Source organism: Mobula hypostoma, chromosome 16 (assembly GCF_963921235.1).
Source record: "Mobula hypostoma chromosome 16, sMobHyp1.1, whole genome shotgun sequence".
Taxonomy (NCBI): domain Eukaryota; kingdom Metazoa; phylum Chordata; class Chondrichthyes; order Myliobatiformes; family Myliobatidae; genus Mobula; species Mobula hypostoma.
Window position 1 is genome coordinate 56,168,910 of NC_086112.1, and position 18,281 is coordinate 56,187,190.

An 18,281-nucleotide genomic window follows, 5' to 3' on the forward strand; every position below is an offset into this window, starting at 1 on the left:
ATCCAGTTTAGGTATCACAGGATCCCCGTAACAGTCATAATCTGTTTTAGTAACATTGACGGAGGGACAAATGTGGCCAGAAAAAGAGCAACGATTCAGCTGCTCTTCAAAACATTTCTATAAAACTGTTTACAGGGATTTAAGAGAGTAGTTTAGGTCAGTTTGATATTTTATGGTAAAGACGAGGCATTCTAACACATGTTCAGTATTGCTTTAAAGTATGATAGATCTTTCTGATTCAGAGGCAATGCGGCGTCGAATGAACGGCCCCTGACGATATCATAAGAAGTTGCTGCTAACCACCGTCTCCGCTCCAACTAACTCTATCACTTCCGAAACACATGACGAAGTGAGAATTCCCTGGCCGATTAAAAAAAAATAGTGGGAAAACTGGACTAATACTTTCAGAGTTAAACCACCTTTGTGAATCTCTTTCACCGTGTATTAATAAGTAATTAGCAAGGAAACTTTCGGGGAAGAATTAATACCAGTCAAATTTACAGTCATTATTAATTCAGTTCCAGTCGGCGATGTGAAGTCAGTGGCAGGTGGGGATTTGTTTAATGAGGTGATTAGGTTGGAATTAATTAGCCAATCAATTGCTCGGGGGTGATAGAGAAAACGCGGATAAGAGTAACTCACTGCCGTGTTTTCCGTATAGTTGAATCTATCCACCTCAGTACAGTTGGGTCTTGAAAGAAAAGGAGTATTGCTATTTCTTGTGGACTTTGGGTTCCTGCTTTTTTTTTTGCTGAAGCAGTGATATGATTCCAATTCGTTTAATTTTGTTGCTACCCATAGTAACAAATTCAAATGCAGCCTGGTTTGGTGAGTACCCTGTTTCTACTTCGTGAAATAGGGATTAGTGTATGGAAGTCCTACTTAAAGGGAAATACAGTTTGTATGCTTTCTCGGAAGTAAGGGGGTAGAAGATGAAATCAACCGTGCGTTGATATATTACTCTAGCCCAGCAGCGGGCATGAAAGTTTGAAGTTCCCTTTATTTTTTGATGCCCATTTAAAATGACTTTTGTTGTATTTCCGAATCTCTTCCACCCCTGTTCAGGTCCTAAATAATTTTCCTCTGTATATAAATTACTTGGATCATGTATCCTATATGTATTCAATTCAGCACTGAAGCCATCTACTTTTCATTGCAAGGGATTTGCTTTGATGCTGAGAAGATTCTCTGAGGTGTAAAGGTAACATCAAAGCAATTCAGTTGCGAAGGGATATTTAACCTATCTCCTGCTTCATTCTGTCAAAAGCTTCTAATTACATTCTTTTCCCCCTGTTTGGGCTATATGCTTCTAATACTTGCTTTCTGAACAAGCTGGGTGTTTTGGATTGCTACCAATTTTTTGCATGTCTGCAGTTGTTACCTGTCGTTGGTTCACCCTAGTTTCTGGAGTAGCTTCAGCTCAGACGTGCTAAATTGGGTGTGATTATTGCATTTTTGTCATCTCCAATAGAGTTCAGAATGACAGATTTCCATCAGTCATTGCGAAGAGAACTTTTAAATAAAAATCTCCTTTCTGCTCACCAAGGTGAAGTTGAATGGATCTTTCCTTGTGATGGTGTTGATAAATTATTGAATTAACTCTAGTCTATAACAGCGCAGGGGTTATTAATTTTGTAGTAACTGGGACAATCCTGTTTCATCTGCCTTAGTTATAGTGCTCACGTGTGAATTGGAAGACTTAAGTTCAAATCTTTCCTATGATCAGCTAATCAGCCTGATGCTGCTAATGAAGTACTGTATGCTATTGAGATGTTTACCCTCATTTAAAAATTTCAACTCCCTTTCATACAAATCAAAAATCCAATAGAAAGAAATTTTTCCCTAACATGATGCTGCCTGGTGCTCAGGCTCAAGTGCTGCTTTAATTTAACGGACCTATTTGCTTTGATGTCATTTCTTGAGGCGATCCTTCAAACTTTTTCACATTTTTGACATGCACTTGCACATTTTTGTATGGAAAAAGTTGTCTTATCTCTAGTTAAACTAGTGGGTGTTATCTAGTTTTAAAACAAAGGCATACTTTGCCTCATAAATCCAAAACATAACAGTGTTGCTTGCGTTTAATTAAGGGTCAACGACTTCCTGCAGTCCATCGCAGTTTCAGTGTAAGAATGGGCATTGTGTACCACTGCTGTGGCAATGTGATGGTGATGATGACTGTACTGATGGAAGTGATGAAAGCGGTTGTGGTAAGTATTTGGTAGCTAGGTCATTCTGCCTGAACATAATTGGGGGAAGTAGGAGGGAGGGTGTGTGATGGTAGGGGGTTGAAAGGTGCCTTAATAAAATTGGAATTCTTGCTTCTTTATCATAAGCTTTGTAAAACAGTGATCTGGGTAAATGGCCAATAAAGTGTGCATGTTGGTGTAAGACGTAGGAGCAGAATTGAGGCTACCCATTGAGTCTGCTCTGCCAACCTATCATGGCTGATTTATTAACCCTCTCAACCCATTCTTCTGTCTTCTCCTGCCCTTGCTAATCAAGAACCTATCAACCTCTATACCTAGTGACTTGGCTTCCCCAACTGTTGGTGGCAATGCATTCCACAGATGCAACATCCTCTGCCTATAGAAATTCCTCCTCAACTCTGCTCTAAAGGGATATCTTTCTAATCTGAGGCTGTGCCCTCTAATCCTAGACTGACCCCACTATAGAAATATAGAAAACCTACAGGCCCTTCAGCCCACAATACTGTGCCGAGCATGCACAATAGGAAACGTCCTCTCTACATCCACTCTGTGTGGGTCTTTCAATATTCAGTAGGTTTCAATGAGAACCATCTTATTCTTCTGAACACCAGCGAATACAGGTCCAGAGCCATCAAATGACTTGTATATTAACCCTTTCATTCCTGGGATTATTTTTGTCAACCTCCTGTGGAGCCTCTCAAATGTCAACACCTCCTTTCTTAGATAAGGACTCCAAAACTGCATAATATTCTAAGTGCAGACTCACCAATATCTTATAAAGCCTCAGCATTATGGCCTTGTTTTTATGTTCTAGTCCTTGAAGTGAATGCCAACATACCATTTGCCTTTCTTACCACTGACTCAACATGTGAGTTAACCTCCCTTTGAATCTCTGATTTCTGATTTTTTCATCCATTTAGAAAATAGTCTACACCTTTCTTCCTTCTACCAAAGTGCATGAATATGCATTTCCCTGCACTATATTCCATCTGCCATTTCTTTGCCCATTCTCTTAATCTAAGTCCTTCTGCAGGTTCCTTGCTTCCTCAATACTACCTGTCCTTCCACTTTTTTTCACATTGTTCACAAACTTTGCCTCAAAGCCATCAATTCTGGAATCCAAATCATTGACGTATAACAAGAAAGGAGTCGTCCCATCACAACTCCCTTCAGAATGCCACTAGTCATCAGCAGCCAACCAACAAAGGCCCACTTCATTCCAACTTTTCGTCTCCTGCCAGTTGGCCAATCTTCTATCCATGCCAGTATCTTCCCTGTAATACCATGGACTCTTATTTTATAAAGCAGCCTCATGTGCCTTGTCATAGACCTTCTGAAAATCCAAGTAAACAACATCCACTGACTCTCCTTTGCCTAGCCTGCCTGTTATTTACTAAAAAAAAAATTCCAGACAGGTAAGATTTTCCCCTTCACAAAACTGTGCTGGCTTCGGGCTATTTTATCATGTGCCACCAAGTACCCTGAAACCACATCCTTAATAATAGACTCCAGCATCTTTCCAAGTGCTGAAGTCGAGCTACCTGATCTATCATTTCCTGTCTTTTGCTTTCATCCCGCTTAAAGAGTGGAATGATATTTGCAATTTTCCAGTCCTCCGGAGCCATACCAGAATCTAGAGCTTCTTGAAAGATCATTACTAATGAGTCCACAATCTCTTCAGCAGTACATCTAGCATCATGTTATGCACTAATATGTTTGCTGGCAATCCTAAGTGTGGGCAGCATGCTGGCCACAAATTGCCAGAAGGGTAGCAGACAAGTGGAAACTCTGAAAAGTAGCAATGTTTTGGTAGCAAATCTGAAGCTACTAATACTTGTGAATAGCTGGGGAAAAAGCACCTCGCTAGTCCATAAGCCATAGGAGCAGAATTAGGCCATTCGGCCCATTGAGTCTGCTTGGTCATTCCATCATAGCTGAACCTGGATCCCACCCAACCCCATACACTTGTCGTCTTGCCATATTCTTTGATGTCTTGACTGATCAGAAAATGATAAACTTCTGCCTTGGACTTGGCCTCCACTGCAGTCAGTGGCAGAGCATTCCACAGAATGCTACTTTCCGGCTACAAAAAAATTCCTCCTTACCTCTGTTGTAAAGGGTTGTCTTCAACTTTGAAGCTGTGCCCTCTAATTCTGGATACTCACACCATAGGAAACATTCTCTTCACGTCCACCTTGCGAGTGGTGATTGATAAGTTTGTGGCCTAAGGTAGAAGAGTCAATTTTAGAAAACCCAGCACATTTATTTTTCAAAATAGTCCCCTCCTATATGTGCTCATTTAGTCCAGCGGTCATGGAGTATACAGATCCCTTCTTTGTAGAAGTGGTCCGCAGCAGGGGTGATTGATAAGTTTGTGGCCTAAGGTAGAAGGAGATGAGTTATTAACTTCAAACTTTCTGCATAATCACTCAAACAGTTGAACTGCACATGCATGTAACGAGAGCGTCTTGGACCTCCAGGTGGTCCATAGCAGGGGTGATTGATAGGTTTGTGGCCTAAGGTAAGGAGATTAGTTATACCACTCTTGTTACATGCATGTGCAGTTCAACTCTTTGAGTGAAAATGCAGAAAGTTTGAAGTTAATAACTCATCTCCTTCTACCTTAGACCTTGAACCTATCAATCACCCCTGCTGTGGACCACTATCACCCCTTGTATCTTGTCCTTTCAACATTCGGTAGGTTTCAATGAGATTCCCCGGCATTCTTCTAAATTCCAGTGAGTGAGGCCCAAGGCTGCCAAACACTTCTCATATGTTAACCCCTCCATTCCTGGAATCATCCTCATGAACCTGCTCTGGACTCTCTCTAATGACAACACATCCTCTCTGAGATAGGAGGCTCAAAATTGTTGAGTACTCCAAGTCCGACCTAACTAGTGCCTTATAAAGGCTCAGCGTTTATCTCCTTGCTTTTATATTCTAAAATATGTTATTCAACTTTAATTTTTTTTCCTCAGGTGCCAGTATCAAGGATGCCTGAGTTGTTACAGAGCACTCAAATAGCCAGAAGTTCCTGTACACATTGGAACAATTGATATCGATACATTATAGGCTGAGATCCTGCAGAAGGAGTAAAGGGGGTTGGGCAAGAGGTTAAGAGGCAGAACCCCAAACTCCAGATTGCTCTTGGTACCATGTGAAGTCAGAAGTAGACTAATAGGCTAGGTGAATGCATGGCTAAGGAGCTGGTTTAAGGATTAGGGTTCAGGAATTTTTGGATCTCTTTTTGCAGGAGAGACTTGCTGCATACTTCAACTAGAGAAGGACCAATATTCTTAGAGGGAAATTTGCTAGTGCTGCATGAGTGGGTTTAAACCAGGTTATCATTGGGGTCAGACTCTCAGCCATGGGATAAAACAGTAGCCACCAAGAGCAGGTTTAGTAATTAGGACAGCTGGGGGTACAGTAAACGGAGGGAGATGAATATTTATTTAAACTGTTTATCTCAATGTATGAGGCTTAACATGAAGGTGGACAAGATCAGATTTAGTTTTAACTCTGGGTCTGGAACATTGTATGTGTATAATAGCAGGAAATGGCTGAGAGAAAAGAAAGACTGATAGCTTCATGTTCTAGGATACAGGTGTTACAGAAGTTGTGGAGGAGATGTTTTCTTTTGTGTTAAGGGAGATACAACAGCAGTGCTTCGAGATGGCATTCTTGGCGACTTGTCCAGACTCACTGGAGTTTTAGAAGAATGTCAAATATTCAAAGTCCTATCTCAAGTGGAAGTGGGGGATTCTAGAACCAGAGGGCACTGCCTCAGAATAGAAGAATGTCCCATTAGATCAGAACTTGGGAGGAATTTCTATAGCCAGAGGATGGTGAATCTGTGGAATACATTGCCATGGATGGGAAGCAGAGTGTGGTGGGTGAAGGTTGTTTCTCAGAATAGAGGCTGGTGACTAGTGATACATCATAGGACTCGGTGTTGTGACACTTGTTATTCAATATCTGTGATGCAAACGCACAAATCTGCAAGTTTGCAAATGGTACAAAATTAGAAGCTGTCGATGGTAAGAGGAGTATCATAGATTGGGGGACCCGTGAGAAGTGAGCCAAGGAGGGGTAAATGGATTTCAGTACAGATAAATGTGTTGTTGTTTGTTTTAGAAAGTCAGACTAGCCTAAGAGTTGTACTGTGAATGATAGGATATTAAGAAGGGCAAGTGCATAAGACGTTGTAAGTGGCATTACCTGTAGCTAGGATGGTGAAAAAGATGGTTAGCACATTGGCCTTCAGTACGGGTATTAAGTATAGGAGTAAGAACATTTAGGTTCAATTACATAAGTCACTGCAGAGGCTACACTTGGAGTGCTGTTTTGGTCACCCAGTTAAAGGAAAGATGTAGTTAACTGTAAAGAGTGCAGGATGGATTTGAGGATGTTACCATGACTAGAGGGCTTGTGTCACAGGGAGCGACTGGCCAGGGTAGGTCTGTATTTCTTGGAACATAAGGAAATGAGGGGTAATCTTGCAGTGTTTAACATTGAGTGGTGTACATAAGGTGAATGGGAAATAATTTTCTCCAGATGTTGGTCTTCCCTATCTAGGAGGTATAAACTTGAGGGGAAAGACTTAAGAGAGACCTAAAGGGTGGTGAATATGTGGAATGAGCTGACAGAGAAAGTGGTTGAGGCAGGTACAATGGTAACATCTTTTTTTAAAAAAAAACAACACATTTGGTTAGGTACAGGGAGGGGCAGGGCTTGGAGGAATGTGGGCAGAATGCAGGAAATTAGGACTATTTGAGTGGGCACCTGTTCAGCATGAACTGGTTGGGCTGAAGGGCCTGTCTCTGCTGACTCTATAAACACACTGAATAATTACCAGTTGCTTTATCTTAATTGCCACACTCCAGGCTCTTTATACTAATGATCATGGAACTGTATAACCCAAAAGAGGTCCTTAAGCTAGTATCCATGCCTTGACTTTTGTAATTGGTTCATAGTTAATCATATCTTGATTTCTGGGATGTGTTGGGGAAAATTAGTTTCTGCCATTTAAAACTACGGTCGAATTGTGCCAACGACCTACATAAATTGTAAACACAAGGGATTCTGCGGATGCTGGAAATCTTGAGCAACACAGACAAAGTGCTGGGGGAACTTGGCAAGTCATCAGGGCATGAAGGGTCTTGGCCTGAAACATCGACTGTTCGTCACCCTCCATAGATGTCACCTCGTTTGTTGAGTATCTACATAAATTGTCTGGTTCTTATTCCTCCACCCCATTACCAAATAATTTTAAAATACTGATAATATTTATGCTTGGCCACCACCTAGACAGGAACAATTGAACTTGCAGTCCTTCTGCCTCTGGTATTATTCACTGTGTGTTTCACTTGCATTCTTGATTTTAAGACTTGGATCTGAAATCTTGATGTAATTAGAACCAATTGGAATGAAAAATTTGCAAATTAGGTTGACCTATAATCGTATTGTTGGTAGTTCATTAGTGAGTTGAGCCTTAGAATGTAGATTGGGATCATTGTGTGGAGGAATAATTAGTGTCACAAGATAATTCAGTCTTGCTGTGTCAATGATGTCTATAAATTCTTTGACACAGTTCAGACGACGTGTGGAGTTTCTGACTTTGTATGCCACAATGGACATTGCTTGCCCAGTAAATGGAAATGTGATGGTGTACCTGACTGTGACGATGGCTCAGATGAAAGTCCAGAAGCTTGTCGTGAGTATGATCTTTGGCAGAAACAAACTATCTCGATCATCTTGTACAGGAGCAGCTCATGCCTGCCCAGCTATTTCACTGCAATTTCAGCTAACCTACCTTAGGCCTTGGCAACTTTGTGCCAAATTCTCATAGCCCTAAATTCTCCTATTTGGTTTTTCAGATTATCTACATCCACTTAATCATCTACCCTCCAACTTGCTAAGGTAACGAATTCAGATATTTGCTCTCCTTTGCAAGAAACTTCTTAAAAACTCTATTTAATAGACTGGCACCCTAACTTAAAACTGACCCTTCATCTGAGACCCTCCCACAAGTGAAAATGTCTTAATATTTACCCTGTTACACCCACTCAGAATTTTGAGTACTTCATTAAGATTGCCCTTTGCTCTTCTCCAAAAACTGTAGACCTAACCACATATCCTGCTTACAGAACAATCCTCGCATCCCAAGGTTTGGGGTGGTAAACCTCTTTCGGACAGCCTCCAATACTACTAATCTTTTTTTTCTTTTGGTCCCCTTTCCAAATTTGTGTACAGTGCTGTAGGTGTGGCTTACCCAGTGCCCTGTGCAATTGTAACAAAGATTCAACTTTTCCAAACTCCTGCACTATTTTCAATGAATCAATATACTTTTGCCCCATTATTGGAGCAGATGTCTCCATCACTCTATTGCAGCTCAGAATTAGTCTTGATGGCTTGAGAAAGTGGAAACAAATTCCGCTAGTAGCCAAAGTCCAACAATATATTGGGCTTGATCAACAACTGCCCATCCACAGGACAGGAACTTCATTTCAGTGAAGCTGCTTAAGTCTCGTGTATGGGATGTTTCAAACCTATAGCAGATTGTCTGAATAACTTGTGTTGTTTCTCCCACCCCCACCCCCACCTCAGAAATGAAAAAGTGTAACTTGAATGAAATTAATTGTGGCCCTGGCACTCTTCAGTGTATTCCCACTGCCTGGAAGTGTGATGGAGGAAAAGACTGTGAGAATGGCAATGATGAAGAGAACTGTGGTATGTTTTTAACAAGCCAGCCAGGTTAACTCTAAAGACTCATTACTGGAGGGTGAAATGTAGTTAAAATCAAATTTGTTCTTGTGGTGGGGAGGACAGAGGTAGTAAATTAGCATTATTGAACTTGCGGCTCACAGGATACTAGCCTGTTGTAAATCAAGGAACATTAAATGCTCCTGCACTCTAGAAGCGTGCTTGCAAACACACTTCTAACATATTTTCTCAAATCTTAGCTTAGCTGTGGAATTCTTACCAGCGTTGTCTTTCTAACTTTGCTTTTGAGAAGAGGGATGGGTGAAAATGAGGAATTCTAATTATAAAAGCCTGCATTGCTCCCTGTTACTATTGATGGTGAGGACATGATGTGGTGAAGACATACAAGTACCTGGAGGTGCATCTGGATGACAGACTTGAGTGGAGCACCAACACAGAGGCTGTGTACAAGAAGGGCCAGAGTCACCTCTTCTTCCTGAGGAGACTGTAGTCCTTTGGGGTATGCAGGGCTCTCCTCCACATGTTCTACCAGTTTGTTATTGCCAGTGCAATCTTCTGCAGCGGTGTGCTGGGGCAATGGCATCAACAGGGGTGATGCCAGCAAGCTGAATAAACTGATTAGAAAGGCTGGCTCTGTTACAGGAGTCAAACTGGACACTGGAGGCTGTAGTAGAACCAAGGGCCCTTCGGAAAATCCTAGCAATTCTGGACAATGTTTCTCGCCCTCTGCATGCCACCTTGGCTGAACAGAGGAACATTTTTAGTAATAGACTAAAACAACTGCACTGCTCTAAAGAGCGCTATATGAGGTCATTCTTACCCTCGGCCATTAGGCTCTATAATGAGTCGACCTATAGCCAGGGAAGTGATGACCCCTTCCTGTTTGGGGTAACCCTCTTTTTATTCTTTCGTACTTCTCGACTAATATTTGTGTATCTGTGCACTTGTATTGCTACTGTGGCACTGTCATTTCCTTTGGGATCAATAAAGTATCTGTCTGTCTGTCTTACTTGGGCCCTTGGTTCCTAGGTGGAGCATAGGCCATGGATGACCTCCTGTCTCCATCGTATGGTTAGAGTTCATCAACAGTTCTGCAATCCATCGCACCCACTGTACAGGGGATTGGCCTATACAGCTTCAGCAAAGCACAGTTGGCCGGCCTTGCCTGTTTTCTATCTCTTGCTCCAGAGAAGTCAGGCTGGATTTTCAGAGGCCTGATTATATGGTAATGAGGTGTATTTGCTAATTTCTACTCTCTAAGATCCTGTCGAGTAGAAATTCCAGACAGTGGTTGTTTAATACCTAGACACATAAAAACATTACAAAAATCAAGCAGTTTGTATACTACGGTAATACAGACAATAGTAGCCAAGAAATGATTGCTTTTGCACAGTTATGAGTGTTAAGCCAGTTCTAATAGGAGACCTTTTCTTTTCAGACTCTCTTAACTGCAGTACAGTCGAATTTACTTGCACCAGTGGTAGATGCATTTCCAGGGCATTTATCTGCAATGGCCAAGATGACTGTGGTGATGGAAGTGATGAAAAAGGCTGTGTTTCCCAATCCTGTGGCCATCATGAGTTCCAGTGCAATAGTTCCGAATGCATTTCCCTGAGTTGGGTTTGTGACAACAACGCTGACTGTGCTGACCAATCTGATGAATCTCCAGAACAATGTGGGCCCACCATTCCTCACGCAACCTGCTCTGCTTATGAGTTCCTCTGTGCGTCTGGCGAATGCATCTATCATCACTGGCACTGTGATGGAGATAATGACTGTGAAGATGGAAGTGATGAACTGAATTGTGGTAAGTAACATGAAACCAGACTTGTTGGACTGCGGTTGGCTAGTAGGTATCTGAATTTAGTTTTCTGGGCAAGTCTGAGTGTCACATTGACACTTGTTCTACTGCTAGAATGATTTTCTTTAAAATTGTGCTGAATGATTATATGTTAATAATTGAAATGGATATTTTCCTAGGTTTAGGCATCATTTTACTTATAAGCATTTGGATTATATTTCATGGTTGACTTGCATTAAACACACTTTTCTTAAGATGAAATTATTCTTTAGTTCTAGTCTAGTGCAACAGTTTGGTTTTTTTGGAATATAATTACAATATTACTGATATAATCAGTTGGAGGACAGAACAACGCAACAAAATTTTCATTTTCAACACAAATGGATAATGGCAAGGGTTGTATTTGATTGCTATTTCTATAGATTAACAATTTGATTTGATTTAGCTCCATTGACATGTAGACCAGATCATTTCAGATGTGGCGATGGTAATTGTATCCCGCAAACCAAAAAATGTAATGGATTTGCGGACTGCTCTGATGCTTCTGATGAAAACCACTGCCAGAATGGTAGGTGCATAGTTTTTAAAATGCATCAACTCATAGCTGTTGTATTGGATATAAACTTAAGTGTTTGTCTTTAACTTTAGACTGCACCACTCCTCCTGAGTTCAAATGTCAAAGTGGAGAATGCATTGCTATAAGTAAAGTCTGTAACCACAAACGGGACTGTAGAGATGGGAGTGATGAGCCCTTTAAATGCCGTAAGTAGATCTTTCAGCCTTGCAGAAACAATCACTGCCATCTTCTCTACTTCTGTGGCTGCATAACCAGTAGTGTTTAAAGGAAGTTAGACAGTAGACTGTATTGGGAATGTGACTGCCTTGAATCCAAGAATATACTCTTGAAAAGGATGGGGTTGGGGAAGAGAAAGTAGCAATATTTCAAGAATTAGTCTCTCTTGATGCACCCTAATGCTGACATGCCCAAGGAAGTACTACTGTAAAACACCAAATGACTTGGTATTGTAAGCATTGTATTTGCATGTTCTAAAGGGCCAATACCCCACACTGGATTTGTATACGTGTTTTATTGAATATCAGTTTCATTAAAAGCAAGCAAAGCTTGGATTTAGTCTTTTGAGGGACTAGAATAGCAAAGTGATATAGACATTTGACCCATTGACTGCAGCAGCTCTAGACCAGCTCTATTGGCAACTTTTTTTTCCCTAAAATGTTTTTTCATTCTCAAATCTTGAAAGCTTTGTTCAGTCTGCATTCTTAACCCTAACAAACTTGTGCTCTCTAATTCTTATTTCATACATGTTTTACTCCTGTTTCATTAAATCTGAGCCCTCTTCAACCACTGGATTATTTTTTTTTTGCCAAGTCTAATCCTTGGTTTTCTTTTAAAGCAAAACTTTGTTTGTTTTTCTTTGAATTCTGCTTTTTCAAGTCTGACCCCAGAGGCCTTCCTATGCCCATAATTTGACATTTCTAAAAGTGACATGCAGATACAACTGGTTAAACAATTTGGATTTGTTGCTGCAATTTGCCTTTTCAATTTAAAAAAAAAAGTATGTGCTTATTAACTAACTTGTTAGCTTTGGTCCAAATCTTGGATTCTTCTGGGGGCGGGGGGGGGGGGGGGACTCTTCTATAATCTTTTTTATTTTATGGGATGGAGGTGTCACCAGCTAAGCCAACTTTTATTTCCCATCCCTAGTTGCCCTTGAGAAGGAGGTCTTGAGGTGCCTTCTTGAACCACTGCAGTCTGAGGTATAGATACTGCTGTTAGGGAGGGAATTCCGTGATTTTTGACCCAGCAACAATGAAGGAACGCTGATGTGTTTCCAAGTCAGGATGGTTAGTGACTTGGAGGGGGATTTCCAAGTGCTGGTGTTCCCAGGTATCTGCTGTTCCCACCCTTCTGGATGGTAGTGGTCGTGGGTCTGGAAGGTGCTGCCTTAGGAACTTTGGTGTGTTGTTACAGTGCACCTTCTATATATAGCACACACTGCTGCAACTGATGGTTGATGGTGGAGGGATGAGATGCTTGTGGAAGGGGTACTAATCAAGTGGGCTGCCTTGTACTGGATGGTGTTGAGCTTCTTGAGTGTTGATGGAGCTGCACTCACCCAGGTGAGTGACGAGTATTCCATTTCACTCCTGATGTGAACCTTGTGGATGGTGGACAGGCTTTGGGGAGTCAGGAGGTGAGTTACACACTGCAGGACTCCTAGCCTTTGACCTGCTCTGGAAGCCATGGTGTTTATATGTCTGGACCAGTTCAGTTTCCTGTCAATGGTAACCCCCATGATATTGATAGTAGGGGATTCAGTGATGGTGATGCTACTGAATGTCAAGGGATGATGGTTAGAGCCTCTCTTGTTGGAGATGGTCATTGCTGGCACTTGCGTGACTCCAAAGTTATCTGCTACTTGTCCAGCCCAAGCCTGGATATTGTCCAGGCCCTGCTGCAGTTGGGTGTGAACTGCTTCACTATCTGAGGAGTCACAAATGGTGCAGAACATTGTGCAGTCATCTGCAAACATCCCCACTTCTGACCTTCTGATGGAAGGAAAGTCATTGTTGAACAGCTGGAAATGGTTGGTCCTAGGACACTTCTCTGAGGAACTCCTGCAGTGGTGTCCTGAGGATGAGATGATTTACTTCCAACCTCCACAACCATCTTCCTTTGTGTCAGGTATGATTCCAACCAGTGGAGGAGTTTCCCCTAATTTCTATTTACTACATTTTAGCTAGGGCACCTTGATGTCATACTCAGTCAAATGCTGCCTTGATGTCGAGGGCTATCACCTCTCACCTCACCTCTGGTATTTAGCTCTCTGTCCATGTTTGGACTGATGAGGTCAGGGGCTGAGTGGCCTTGACGGAACCCCAACTGGGCATCCGTAAGCAGGTTATTGCTGAGTAGGTGCTGCATGATAGCACTGTTGATGACTCCTTCCATCATTTTGCTGATGCTTGAGAGTAGGCTGCCAGGGCAGTAACTGGCTGGGTTGAACTTCTGTTTCATGTGCATAGGACATGCTGGGCAATCTTCCACATTGCTGGGTAGATGCCAGTGTTGTAGCTATACTGGAACAGTTTGGCTAGTGGTGCGGCTAGTTCTTGAGCACAAGTCTTCAGGGCTATTGTCAAGATTTTGTCTGGGTCCATAGCCTTTGCAGTGTCCAGTGCTTTCAGCCTTGATATCATGTGGAGTGAATCAGATTGGCTGCATACCGACATCTGGGATGCTGGGGACTTCTGGAGGAGGCCAAGCTGGAGCATCTACTTGGCACTTCTGAAGACAGTTGCAATTGCCTTAGCCTTTTGCATAGGTGTGCTGGGCTCCTCCATCATTGAAGATGAGAATATTTGTGGAGCCGCCGCCTCCAGTGAGTTGTTTGATTGTCCATCTTCATTCATGGCTGGATGTGGCAGGACAACAGAACTTGGATCTGATCCGTTGGTTGTGGGTTCACTTAGCTCTATTACTTGCTGCTTATGGAGTGTTTGGCATGTAAGTAGTCCTGTGTAGCGGCTTCACCAGGGGGACACCTCATTGAGATATACCTGGTGGTGTTCTCAGCATGCCCTCCTGCACTCTTCATTGAACCAGGGTTGATCCCCTGGCCTGGTGGTAATGTTAAAGTGGGGGATATGCTGGGCTATGAGGTTACAGATTGTAGTTGAGTACAATTCTGCCGCTGCTGATGGCCCACAGCACCTCATAGATGCCCCATCTTGGGCTGCTAGATCTGTTTGAAGTCTATCCCAATTAGCACGGTGGTAGAGCCACACAACGCTGTGGAGAGTTTCTTCAATGTGGAGATGGGATTTAGTCTCCACAATACTCTGCAGTGGTCACTTCTACCTATACTGTTGTGGTCAGATGCTTCTGCGGCAGGCAGGTTGGTGAGAGTGAGGTCGTGTGTTTTTTCCCTCACAACCTGCTGTAGTCCCAGTCCTGTAGCTATGTCCAGTAGGACTTGTGGTACTACCGAGCCACGCTTGATGATGGACATTGAAATTCCCCCACCCAGAGTACATTCTGTACCCTTGTTACCCTCAATACCTCATCCAAGTGCTGTTCAAGATGGAGAAGTACTGATTCATCAGCTGTGGGAGAACGGTATGTGGTAATCAGCAGGAGGTTCCTTGCCCTTGTTTAATCTTGTGCCATGAGACTTCATGGGGTCCAGAGTCCATGTTGAGAGTTACCAGGGCAACTCCCTCTCTACTGTAAACCACTGTGCCACCACCTCTGTGAGTCTGTCCTGCCAGTGAGACAGTACATACCCAGGAATGGTGATGGAGTCTGGAATGTTAACTGCTAGATATGATTCTGTCAGTATAACTATGTCAGGCTGTTGCTCGACTAGCCTGAATCTACAGAAAACTGCTATCACTGTAACTCTACATGTGGTTCACTGTGGCCATGGTTGCTACACTCCCTCCATTACTCCTTGCAGCATCTGGAATTTGCTTAAGGTAATGCCCAATTCCAAAAAAAAAAATCTGCCCCAGCAGACTTGAGAGTGTGGGATTGTCATTGTCCATTCAGAAGTCTGATGGCAGAGGGGAAGAAGCTGTTCCTGATGTGTTGAGTGTGTCTTTAGGCTGCTGTACCTCATTGATGGCAGCAATAAGAAGAAGGTGTGACCTGGATGATGGGGGTCCTTAATGATGGATGCTGCCTTTTTAAGACTTGAATTTTAACTTTAGGTTGTTTTGATAACAGTTAAATGGGCATCTAATCAAGCCTTCTATGACAATATTGTCAATTGCAATCAGGCCAACTTGAATGCATATTGCCAACATCAAATTAGCAAGTCCTCTAAAATGCTGCCTGTCATTCTGAACAAGCAGCCAATCTTTATGGGCCTTGTCAGTTGCAATAGTTAACTCCAAGATGTTCTGATATCCTCCACTTAACAACTTGGTTTATTTTCTGTCCACTTTTCACTTTGATCTAGCCTTCCCTCCTTTCAGAAAGTGTCATCATTCGGAGAATCTGGAATACTTTTTTTCCATTTTGAACAGAATTCTATATAAGGATTTCCATCTTGAAGAGAATTGTTACTGATAAAGCTGCCTCATTTAGCAAATGTGGTACCAGTTTTTGATATTGATTGTTCCTGGATCAATTTTTCCTGGCATTATTTACTCAATCCAAACTGTTATACATTTGGTGAGTGCATGGACTGCCAGGGACTGCCAGTGATGGTGGTGGAGGTGGATACAACAGGGCCTTTTAAGAGACTCTTGGGTATATGGAGCTTAGGAAAATAGAGGGCTATGCGTTAGGAAAACTCTAGGCAGTTTCTTGAGTAGGTTACATGGTCGGCACAACATTGTGGGCCGAAGGGCCTGTACTGTGCTGTAGATTTCTGTTTCCATTCCTCCCAGAATGAAAGGAATCTGAGTTGGGGATACTAAGCATCCAAAACAACATGGACCATTTTAACAGGTTGCACCTTTTCAGTTTGATCTCATCACTGAATTGGTTTAAAATCCTCTGCCAATATGCCTGTGTCCCTGGAAGTGTGTGTAGGGAGTTGTTATGGTGAATTACAAGACAATCTAAAGGAACTTGAGTCTATTGGTGTAATTAGTTGATTTGATTCCTGATATACTATCAAGGTGTGAAAAGTTCAATAAAGATTCTGCTATTAAAAGTCTGAACTGACTAACTGTAAGAAATCATTACTTTTGCATGAAGTGTTTTGGAAAACCTGGAGCTTTCTTCAATCTTCTACCCTGTATTCACCTCTTTCTATAGGACTAAATGAATGCTTGGCGAACAATGGCGGTTGCTCTCATGTTTGCCGGGACCTTCCCATTGATTATGAATGTGATTGCCCTGCTGGTTTTGAATTGGTTGATGAGAAGACCTGCGATGGTAAGTGTTGCTAGTTGAATCCTTGTTTGGAATATATTTTCTGTCCAGTTAATGTAGTTAGATGGGGATGCATGCTGCTCTCTTTTACAGATATCAATGAATGCTTAAACACAGCAACCTGTAGCCAAATCTGCATTAACTTAAAAGGAAGCTATAAATGTGAATGTCACAAGGGGTATCATCTGGATCCAACCAATGGAGTGTGCAAGGCTGTAGGTATGTATGTGCAATTCTGTTAAATGAGCAACTGTGGAAGTTTTTGGGTAGGCTTTTTAAAAACTAAATGGTGACAATAAGGCAAGATTTATTTTTAAAAAGGACTTTAAGAGAATAGTATAGTTTTTTTAATCAACTGTATTCATAATAAATTACTTACAAGAATAAACCATGCAAAGCCTTTTCTTGCATTCATAGAAAATGTGTTAAGTAGCCTATTACAGTTCTTTAAAACCAATAGTACTATTCCGCTGTGGTAAGACACTACTACAATAATTGAGGGGCTTTCTCACCTATCCCAGCCCCTCGCTGCCCAGCAGCAGAAGAACCTTAAACTGTGGTCCTTTTTCTCCACCTCCCTCCACCCCCCACCAAGCCCTTGAGGTGGCTGCACCCATCTTCAGTGTGTCCCTCAATGTGTACTCCTGCAGCCAGGAATGTGCCAGTCAGCAGCATTTCTCTGCAGACATCTCAATCTTGACAGACCAAGGTGATAATCTTCCTGCAGTATGTGGTGTCTGTGTCTGTGTCTGTGTCCCTGAGAACAGCCCTGGGAAGCCCTCCAGTCTGATCCCCCTCCCACGTCCGGAACACCACACCCACTGAGCACTGCCCCCTAGTGGACTATAGTGGGGACAGAACCTTTGCTCACGGCTTTGCAGACCGTGAGGGTGTGGAGAAAGAAGCAAGTGTCTGGGTCACAGTTTATCCTGAGGAGCTGCATGAATAAATGGTAGGGGACAATGTACTTACTTGGACAATGACTAAGAGTGTCACTTTGCTACGTCCTATTGCCAGGATTTGGCAGCTTCCCATTGACCTTTTTAATGCTCTTCTAATGCAATTTGTGGCTAAATCAATGTCATGGGCCACTGGGGTCTTGATGTAAGTACTTTTTGTAAATTTTTTTAACTGCTTAAGACATTTGCATTAATGCAGAAGGTGGTGGAATTAGATTGGAATGTTTTTCTTCAGGCAAAGAGCCCTACTTGATCTTTACAAATCAGCATGATATTCGGAAGCTTGGGCTACATCATCAGGAGTATACCCAGGTGACCATGCGGCTCAGGAATGCTGTAGCACTGGATGCTGATGTTGCAGAGGAGAAAATTTTCTGGGCTGACTTGATGCATCAAGCAATTTTTAGGTATGCAGATTTATTTGAGAATGCTTGTGAAACGTAATTTTTTTTTTTAAAGTTTATCATTCCTTCAGCTGATAGTTCTATTCTTGATTGGACTTCAATACAAACTACACTTAACATCAAATGCTGAGCGAGTTATTTTCTGACCAAAACTGCACTAGTTCCTTAGGAATTGTGTGTGTAAAGTCAATCACCTGCAGGAAGAATCTAGTTAATCAATGTTTTCCTTAACTAAACTGGAAAGGCTCTATTGTATATCTCCTGCTAGCAGCAATTTAT

The 18,281-nt window shown here is 42.1% G+C and overlaps 1 protein-coding gene across 1 annotated transcript in view; it reads left to right on the top strand.

Annotated features, from left to right (window-relative positions):
- Positions 1 to 628: 628 nt before the first annotated feature.
- The window catches only part of LOC134357413 (low-density lipoprotein receptor-related protein 1B-like), a 67,837-nt gene continuing 50,184 nt past the window's right edge, over positions 629 to 18,281 (top strand). Inside the window, exons 1-10 of the mRNA XM_063068978.1 lie at positions 629 to 828; positions 2,091 to 2,210; positions 7,801 to 7,923; positions 8,817 to 8,939; positions 10,372 to 10,740; positions 11,180 to 11,302; positions 11,383 to 11,496; positions 16,523 to 16,642; positions 16,733 to 16,858; positions 17,834 to 18,005. Coding sequence (XP_062925048.1) covers positions 765 to 828; positions 2,091 to 2,210; positions 7,801 to 7,923; positions 8,817 to 8,939; positions 10,372 to 10,740; positions 11,180 to 11,302; positions 11,383 to 11,496; positions 16,523 to 16,642; positions 16,733 to 16,858; positions 17,834 to 18,005 — 1,454 coding nt within the window. The 5' untranslated portion in view covers positions 629 to 764. The remainder of the gene's footprint in view (positions 829 to 2,090; positions 2,211 to 7,800; positions 7,924 to 8,816; positions 8,940 to 10,371; positions 10,741 to 11,179; positions 11,303 to 11,382; positions 11,497 to 16,522; positions 16,643 to 16,732; positions 16,859 to 17,833; positions 18,006 to 18,281) is intronic.